The sequence below is a fragment of the Oncorhynchus keta genome, unplaced genomic scaffold, assembly GCF_023373465.1.
Source record: "Oncorhynchus keta strain PuntledgeMale-10-30-2019 unplaced genomic scaffold, Oket_V2 Un_contig_2207_pilon_pilon, whole genome shotgun sequence".
Classification (NCBI taxonomy): domain Eukaryota; kingdom Metazoa; phylum Chordata; class Actinopteri; order Salmoniformes; family Salmonidae; genus Oncorhynchus; species Oncorhynchus keta.
The window spans coordinates 1-9713 of record NW_026282746.1 but is presented as its reverse complement, the minus strand read 5'-3'; the positions used below and the strand labels follow the sequence as shown (position 1 = coordinate 9713).

Sequence of the window (9713 nt, the reverse complement as noted above, 5' to 3'; positions counted from 1 at the left end):
AGGCAAAGATAAAAAGAGCAATGTACAGAGAGATCCTTGATGAAAACCTGCAGCAGAGCGCTCAGGACCTCAGACTGGTGTAAAGGTTCACCATCCAACAGGACAACAACCCTAGGTACACAGCCAAGACAACACAAGAGTGGCTTCGGGACAAGTCTCTGAATGTCCTTGAGTGGCCCTGCCAGAGCCTGGACTTGAACCCGGTCGAACATCTCTGGAGAGACCTGAAAGTAGCTGTGCAGTGATACTCCCCATATCCAACCTGACAGAGCTCGAGAGGATCTGCAGAGATACAGGTGTGCCAAGCTTGTAGCGTCATACCCAAGACCCAAGGCTGTAATCGCTGCCAAAGGTGCTTCAACAACGTAGAGTAAAAAGGTCTGTAAACTTACGGAAAATGTAATATGGCAGTTTTTCTTTTGTAATACATTTAAAAAAAAATCTTAAGTCTTTACTTTTGGGTATTGTTGATTTTGAGGATTGAGGGAAATCAATTTTAGAATAAGGCTTTAACGTAACAAAATGTGGGAAAAGTCTCCGATTGCTCTGTAAGTATTTAGGTTTCTACTGATCAATCAGAAATCGATATAATAAAAATAATAAAAACAGGCACAAAAACATTTAAATAAAAATGGTTTATTCTCTTTAATATAGTATTTGTTCTATCCATAGCAGAAAAGAGCCTCCATGCCACTCAGTGCTATTATAGCTCTGACCCCAGGCCAGTGCAGCTCCATACTGACCAACACACATCTCACAGCACAACACCAGTGCCAAACTGACCTGGAGTCAGTCTCTGTATCACATCTGACATCAGCTTATTTGAAAACAGGGGAGTTGAGCTGGGTGGGGTGAGGAGCGGGCAGGGATTTCTTGGGGGCAGTTCTAGGAGGCAATATCACACCTCATAGCTTGGATCCGATACGTTGTGTGTGACTGGGGCCAAGCAACGCTAGAACCCACGTTGTGAAAGATTTAGGTTTAATCCAAGAGTGTTGTGTGTGTTGCAAGTTGACTTCTTGCTCCAGTATGGCTGTAGACTTGGGAGGCAGATCGTTTCTGCCACGAAAGGGTCACAAGTTGAGGTAACAAAGGTTGTCCTGGACGGCAAGAAGGAATAGAGACACGATCAAAAGAATGGAAGTCTGGGCTTGTTACAATCTGGGTGTTTCTGTGCGAGTGCAGGTATGTGTGTGTGGACAGGTGTGAGAATGTGTACATGTCAGGGTTCTCCCCAGGATTATTTATCAAGGTGGTGCAGCTGAGCAGGTGTTTTCAACACCTGTAACTGACATTGCTTGCAATCTACGCATAAATATTGAAGTATTTTATATTACATAGTGGCGCTGCCAGTCCACCAGGTGGCGCCGCTCCAACATTCTTTGGGGGAGAACTCTGTGTCTGTATGTTACCTCCTCTCTGTCCATCATGTTGCATTGGATCCACTTATTGCCTTGGTGTCTGTGTTGGAGATGGTCTGTTCATTCAGCACTGGATCTGAGGGACACAGAACATGGTAGTCAGGAGACCATCTCTTTCCAATTCACTCTTCATCAGTACAGGTCAAAGTTTAAAGGGATTGTGATAGATTCACTCTTCATCAGTACAGATCAAAGTTTAAAGGGACAGTGAGATTTCTACAATAAAGTTCTGTTACAGTCAGATGAATAAGGGCTTAAAGGGATACTTCGGGATTTTTACAATGATGTCCTTTAACTACTACAGGCATGCTAGCAGATACCCATAGACATCAAGCCATTGTGCTAACGCTAATTAGCATTGGCTCACGAAACTGCCTCTAACTTCCTTCATACTGGACACAGAAACATCAAAATATTATCTACAAGTTCAACTGACTATGGGGAAGTACATAAATGGCCTCTGACAAAATCCCAAAGTATCCCTTTAATTGGCAAAATCTGGAACTTCACTGCCAAGCATTGAGTCCATGGACAGGGATGGAGAGAGACAGCGAAAGACTTAGCTTTTAGCTGATGATATGTGGCAGATATGTTAAACTAGTAGCTTTTAGCTGATGACATGTGGCTGATATGTTAAACTAGTAGCTTTTAGCTGATGACATGTGGCTGATATGTTAAACTAGTAGCTTTTAGCTGATGACATGTGGCTGATATGTTAAACTAGTAGCTTTTAGCTGATGACATGTGGCTGATATGTTAAACTAGTAGCTTTTAGCTGATGACATGTGGCTGATGTGTTAAACTAGTAGCTTTTAGCTGATGACATGTGGCTGATGTGTTAAACTAGTAGCTTTTAGCTGATGACATGTGGCTGATGTGTTAAACTAGTAGCTTTTAGCTGATGATATGTGGCTGATGTGTTAAACTAGTAGCTTTTAGCTGATGATATGTGGCTGATATGTTAAACTAGTAGCTTTTAGCTGATGATATGTGGCTGATATGTTAAACTAGTAGCTTTTAGCTGATGACATGTGGCTGATATGTTAAACTAGTAGCTTTTAGCTGATGATATGTGGCTGATGTGTTAAACTAGTAGCTTTTAGCTGATGATAAACTGTAGCTTTTAGCTGATGCTAGTAGCTTTTAGCTGATGATATGTGGCTGATGTGTTAAACTAGTAGCTTTTAGCTGATGATATGTGGCTGATGTGTTAAACTAGTAGCTTTTAGCTGATGATATGTGGCTGATGTGTTAAACTAGTAGCTTTTGAGCTGATGATATGTGGCTGATGTGTTAAACTAGTAGCCTTTAGCCGATGATATGTGGCCGATGTGTTAAACTAGTAGCTTTTAGCCGATGATATGTGGCCGATGTGTTAAACTAGTAGCTTTTAGCCGATGATATGTGGCCGATGTGTTAAACTAGTAGCTTTTAGCCGATGATATGTGGCCGATGTGTTAAACTAGTAGCTTTTAGCCGATGATATGTGGCCGATGTGTTAAACTAGTAGCTTTTAGCCGATGATATGTGGCCGATGTGTTAAACTAGTAGCTTTTAGCCGATGATATGTGGCCGATGTGTTAAACTAGTAGCTTTTAGCTGATGATATGCCTGGCTGATGTGTTAAACTAGTAGCTTTTAGCTGATGATATGTGGCTGATGTGTTAAACTAGTAGCTTTTAGCTGATGATATGTGGCTGATGTGTTAAACTAGTAGCTTTTAGCTGATGATATGTGGCTGATGTGTTAAACTAGTAGCCTTTAGCCGATGATATGTGGCCGATGTGTTAAACTAGTAGCCTTTAGCCGATGATATGTGGCCGATGTGTTAAACTAGTAGCCTTTAGCCGATGATATGTGGCCGATGTGTTAAACTAGTAGCCTTTAGCCGATGATATGTGGCCGATGTGTTAAACTAGTAGCTTTTAGCCGATGATATGTGGCCGATGTGTTAAACTAGTAGCTTTTAGCCGATGATATGTGGCCGATGTGTTAAACTAGTAGCTTTTAGCCGATGATATGTGGCCGATGTGTTAAACTAGTAGCTTTTAGCCGATGATATGTGGCCGATGTGTTAAACTAGTAGCTTTTAGCCGATGATATGTGGCCGATGTGTTAAACTAGTAGCTTTTAGCCGATGATATGTGGCCGATGTGTTAAACTAGTAGCTTTTAGCCGATGATATGTGGCCGATGTGTTAAACTAGTAGCTTTTAGCTTGATATGTGGCTGATGTGTTAAACTAGCTTTTAGCTGATGATATGTGGCTTTTAAACTAGCTTTTAGCTGATGATATGTGGCCGATGTGTTAAACTAGTAGCTTTTAGCCGATGATATGTGGCCGATGTGTTAAACTAGTAGCTTTTAGCCGATGATATGTGGCCGATGTGTTAAACTAGTAGCTTTTAGCCGATGATATGTGGCCGATGTGTTAAACTAGTAGCTTTTAGCCGATGATATGTGGCCGATGTGTTAAACTAGTAGCTTTTAGCCGATGATATGTGGCCGATGTGTTAAACTAGTAGCTTTTAGCCGATGATATGTGGCCGATGTGTTAAACTAGTAGCTTTTAGCCGATGATATGTGGCCGATGTGTTAAACTAGTAGCTTTTAGCTGATGATATGTGGCTGATGTGTTAAACTAGTAGCTTTTAAACTAGCTGATGATATGTGGCCGATGTGTTAAACTAGTAGCCTTTAGCCGATGATATGTGGCCGATGTGTTAAACTAGTAGCCTTTAGCCGATGATATGTGGCCGATGTGTTAAACTAGTAGCCTTTAGCCGATGATATGTGGCCGATGTGTTAAACTAGTAGCCTTTAGCCGATGATATGTGGCCGATGTGTTAAACTAGTAGCCTTTAGCCGATGATATGTGGCCGATGTGTTAAACTAGTAGCCTTTAGCCGATGATATGTGGCCGATGTGTTAAACTAGTAGCCTTTAGCCGATGATATGTGGCCGATGTGTTAAACTAGTAGCTTTTAGCCGATGATATGTGGCCGATGTGTTAAACTAGTAGCTTTTAGCCGATGATATGTGGCCGATGTGTTAAACTAGTAGCTTTTAGCTGATGATATGTGGCTGATATGTTAAACTAGTAGCTTTTAGCTGATGATATGTGGCTGATATGTTAAACTAGTAGCTTTTAGCTGATGATATGTGGCTGATGTGTTAAACTAGTAGCTTTTAGCTGATGATATGTGGCTGATGTGTTAAACTAGTAGCTTTTAGCTGATGATATGTGGCTGATGTGTTAAACTAGTAGCTTTTAGCTGATGATATGTGGCTGATATGTTAAACTAGTAGCTTTTAGCTGATGATGTGGCTGATATGTTAAACTAGTAGCTTTTAGATGATGATATGTGGCTGATGTGTTAAACTAGTAGCTTTTAGCTGATGATATGTGGCTGATGTGTTAAACTAGTAGCTTTTAGCTGATGATATGTGGCTGATGTGTTAAACTAGTAGCTTTTAGCTGATGATATGTGGCCGATGTGTTAAACTAGTAGCTTTTAGCCGATGATATGTGGCCGATGTGTTAAACTAGTAGCTTTTAGCTTTTATGTGGCTGATATGTTAAACTAGTAGCTGATGATATGTGGCCGGTGTGTTAAACTAGTAGCCTTTAGCCGATGATATGTGGCCGGTGTGTTAAACTAGTAGCCTTTAGCCGATGATATGTGGCCGGTGTGTTAAACTAGTAGCCTTTAGCCGATGATATGTGGCCGGTGTGTTAAACTAGTAGCCTTTAGCCGATGATATGTGGCCGGTGTGTTAAACTAGTAGCCTTTAGCCGATGATATGTGGCCGGTGTGTTAAACTAGTAGCCTTTAGCCGATGATATGTGGCCGGTGTGTTAAACTAGTAGCCTTTAGCCGATGATATGTGGCCGGTGTGTTAAACTAGTAGCTTTTAGATGATGACATGTGGCTGATATGTTAAACTAGTAGCTTTTAGCTGATGTGGCTGATGTGTTAAACTAGTAGCTGATATGTTAAACTAGTAGCTTTTAGCTGATGATATGGCTGATATGTTAAACTAGTAGCTTTTAGCTGATGATATGTGGCTGATATGTTAAACTAGTAGCTTTTAGCTGATGATATGTGGCTGATATGTTAAACTAGTAGCTTTTAGCTGATGATGTGGCTGATATGTTAAACTAGTAGCTTTTAGATGATGACATGTGGCTGATGTGTTAAACTATTAGCCTTTTCTTCAATCTATTGAATCCCAGATACTTCAGTCGTAACTGGCTCTGTTGTGCTTCAGCACTGTTACAAACTTACTCTTATTATTTAATAAAAGCCTTTATATAAATCAATGACAGTGTCCTATTACCTGGTGGACTGATATCTACGTCTCTGTTTATTAGAGGTGTGGAGGCTAAATGAAGACCACAGAACAGGCCGTATTAAGAGAACGGTGATGAAGGGACTTTTAAAATGCAGTACCACAGTTAAATATGAGGAAGAGACAAGGCCAATGTTTAAATAAGATCCTCTCCTCGCTCATATCTTCTGCAGTGTGTGTTGATCTTAAGGGTTCTACACAGTCTACTCAAACCGAGCCGACAGAGGTCTGTTTGTGTCGAGTTCCAAAAATTCTGCCTTAAATGTTAGAGTAGACTGTGTAGACCCCTTTACAGAAGTATGGATGCTGCTGGACTTAGACAGACAGGTGTGTATCTTATAGAAGTATGGATGCTGCATGGCCTCAGGTAGACAGACAGACAGGTGTGTATCTTATAGAAGTATGGATGCTGCATGGCCTCAGGTAGACAGACAGGTGTGTATCTTACAGAAGTATGGATGCTGCATGGCCTCAGGTAGACAGACAGACAGGTGTGTATCTTACAGAAGTATGGATGCTGCATGGCCTCAGGTAGACAGACAGACAGGTGTGTATCTTACAGAAGTATGGATGCTGCATGGCCTCAGGTAGACAGACAGACAGGTGTGTATCTTACAGAAGTATGGATGCTGCATGGCCTCAGGTAGACAGACAGACAGGTGTGTATCTTACAGAAGTATGGATGCTGCTGGACTTAGACAGACAGGTGTGTATCTTATAGAAGTATGGATGCTGCATGGCCTCAGGTAGACAGACAGACAGGTGTGTATCTTATAGAAGTATGGATGCTGCATGGCCTCAGGTAGACAGACAGACAGGTGTGTATCTTATAGAAGTATGGATGCTGCATGGCCTCAGGTAGACAGACAGACAGGTGTGTATCTTACAGAAGTATGGATGCTGCATGGCCTCAGGTAGACAGACAGGTGTGTATCTTACAGAAGTATGGATGCTGCATGGCCTCAGGTAGACAGACAGACAGGTGTGTATCTTACAGAAGTATGGATGCTGCATGGCCTCAGGTAGACAGACAGACAGGTGTGTATCCTACAGAAGTATGGATGCTGCATGGCCTCAGGTAGACAGACAGGTGTGTATCTTACAGAAGTATGGATGCTGCATGGCCTCAGGTAGACAGACAGACAGGTGTGTATCTTACAGAAGTATGGATGCTGCATGGCCTCAGCAGCGGTCAGTCTCTGCTGGTGGTCGTAACGTAGCAGCTTGTCCAGCAGGTCCAGGGCCTCAGGGGTCACCAGGTGCTGGTTCTCTGTCTGAACAAACTGCTCCCAGCGCTTCCTTGTCTGCCTGCGGGGAGGAGAGGGGGAGGTACTGCTTAAACTGGTCCAATAAGAAACAGGGAGGTACTGCTGGATCTGGTCCAATAAGAAACAGGGAGGTACTGCTTGATCTGGTCCAATAAGAAACAGGGAGGTACTGCTTGATCTGGTCCAATAAGAAACAGGGAGGTACTGCTGGATCTGGTCCAATAAGAAACAGGGAGGTACTGCTTGATCTGGTCCAATAAGAAACAGGGAGGTACTGCTTGATCTGATCCAATAAGAAACAGGGAGGTACTGCTTAAACTGGTCCAATAAGAAACAGGGAGGTACTGCTTAATCTGGTCCAATAAGAAACAGGGAGGTACTGCTTAATCTGGTCCAATAAGAAACAGGGAGGTACTGCTTAATCAGGTCTAATAAGAAACTGGGAGGTACTGCTTGATCTGGTCCAATAACAGGGAGGTACTGCTTGATCTGGTCCAATAACAGGGAGGTACTGCTTGATCTGGTCCAATAACAGGGAGGTACTGCTTAATCTGGTCTAATAAAAACAGGGAGGTACTGCTTGATCTGGTCCAATAAGAAACAGGGAGGTACTGCTTGATCTGGTCCAATAAGAAACAGGGAGGTACTGCTTGATCTGGTCCAATAAGAAACAGGGAGGTACTGCTTGATCTGGTCCAATAAGAAACAGGGAGGTACTGCTTGATCTGGTCCAATAAGAAACAGGAGGGTACTGCTTAATCTGGTCCAATAAGAAACAGGGAGGTACTGCTTAATCTGGTCCAATAAGAAACAGGAAGGTACTGCTTAATCTGGTCCAATAAGAAACAGGAGGGTACTGCTTAATCTGGTCCAATAAGAAACAGGGAGGTACTGCTTAATCTGGTCCAATAAGAAACAGGGAGGTACTGCTTGATCTGGTCCAATAAGAAACAGGAGGGTACTGCTTAATCTGGTCCAATAAGAAACAGGGAGGTACTGCTTAATCTGGTCCAATAAGAAACAGGGAGGTACTGCTTGATCTGGTCCAATAAGAAACAGGGAGGTACTGCTTGATCTGGTCCAATAAGAAACAGGGAGGTACTGCTTAATCTGGTCCAATAAGAAACAGGGAGGTACTGCTTGATCTGGTCCAATAAGAAACAGGGAGGTACTGCTTAATCTGATCCAATAAGAAACAGGAAGGTACTGCTTAAACTGGTCCAATAAGAAACAGGGAGGTACTGCTGGATCTGGTCCAATAAGAAACAGGGAGGTACTGCTTGATCTGGTCCAATAAGAAACAGGAAGGTACTGCTTGATCTGATCCAATAAGAAACAGGGAGGTACTGCTTGATCTGATCCAATAAGAAACAGGAAGGTACTGCTTAATCTGATCCAATAAGAAACAGGGAGGTACTGCTTGATCTGGTCCAATAAGAAACACTATTTAGTTTAACATTTGAAAATGTAACGCTACGGTTGCGTTCCGAGGGGGGTATGTTGACACATCGCTTCACAAGTATCGCCGTCCCCAAGGGAACAAACATCCAATAAAAGGAGAGACTGGGAGGCTAAAATGTGAAGGTGATTGGATCTATACTTTGTATTCCATGTCCTTCAGGGTAACACGGAAACAACAGAACACTGGGATGTGGATTTCTACACAATCTATTTCTATCTGAAACATTCCACACGGTAGGCTAGCACAGTGGTATGTGCTCCGTGTAAACAAACAGTGCCCACCCACTGTACTAAAACAAATCCCAATAGAGCCACTGAATACCACCCCAGGAGTCCTCAACAGCAGACCCACCCGAGTAACAGTCTGTTTCTGGCATATCAGTGCTCTGTCAAATTGTTTGGCTTTTCAAATGAGCAATAGACTTGACGAGAGGACGAACAGAGGAAGGGGCCAGGCTAGCCCTGTGCTACGCCCCCTAGTGGTACTTACTGTCCCAGGAGGTCTTTGAAACGCGTGTCCAGCTCAATGTGGTACTTGTGTAGGTAGCCGAACAGCTCATCTGTCCCAAGAACCTTAGCGATGCGGACCAGCTGGACACAACATGGGGACAGTCAGAGGAACGTTGAGACACACATCTAGCATACAGCCACACCTTCTACGTCAAAGATGAACCGTGTTCATAGTGTGTATTCATGTGGTCATTTAGTTGTAATTATATATAAATAAAAAACAGGGATGTTTGACAATAGAAGAAGTGATGACCTCACTAGTGGCTGGTCCCAATGATGCCATTTCACACTGTGGTATTACATACAAGCATAGTATCATGGACTAGTGTAGTGTGGAGCGGTGTGTGTGTGTGTACGTGGTGTTAGTTGTCCTGTTTGTGTACCTGATCGTAGTTGTCCTGTGTGTGTACCTGATCGTAGTTGTCCTGTTTGTGTGTGTGTACCTGATCGTAGTTGTCGTGTGTGTGTGTGTGTACCTGATCGTAGTTGTCCTGTTTGTGTGTGTGTACCTGATCGTAGTTGTCCTGTTTGTGTGTGTGTACCTGATCGTAGTTGTCCTGTTTGTGTGTGTGTACCTGATCGTAGTTGTCCTGTGTGTGTGTGTGTACCTGATCGTAGTTGTCCTGTTTGTGTGTGTGTGTGTGTGTGTACCTGATCATAGTTGTCCTGTGTGTGTGTGTGTGTGTGTGTGTACCTGATCA

The 9713-nt window shown here is 42.8% G+C and overlaps 1 protein-coding gene and 2 long non-coding RNA genes across 4 annotated transcripts; 2 read left to right on the top strand and 1 right to left on the bottom strand.

Annotated features, from left to right (window-relative positions):
* Positions 1-616: 616 nt before the first annotated feature.
* LOC118381604 (casein kinase II subunit alpha'-like) lies at positions 617-9422 on the bottom strand (the record flags this gene model as incomplete). The annotated part of the gene is made up of 5 exons (XM_052505058.1): positions 617-1100; positions 1413-1497; positions 6933-7081; positions 8993-9093; positions 9396-9422. Coding segments are annotated over 4 exons (348 nt in total), but the record flags the coding sequence as incomplete, so codon positions are not given.
* LOC127921355 (uncharacterized) lies at positions 6067-6881 on the top strand. Of its 2 annotated transcripts, none has more exons than XR_008108792.1 (4): positions 6067-6208; positions 6476-6575; positions 6688-6739; positions 6800-6881. It is a non-coding gene; the product is annotated as an uncharacterized LOC127921355 (long non-coding RNA). The 2 variants fall into 2 exon arrangements; XR_008108791.1 differs by having other exon boundaries at positions 6476-6591; positions 6700-6739.
* Positions 7097-8979, top strand: LOC127921356 (uncharacterized). Its single transcript, XR_008108793.1, has 3 exons — positions 7097-7719; positions 7965-8139; positions 8385-8979. It is a non-coding gene; the product is annotated as an uncharacterized LOC127921356 (long non-coding RNA).
* Positions 9423-9713: the final 291 nt, after the last annotated feature.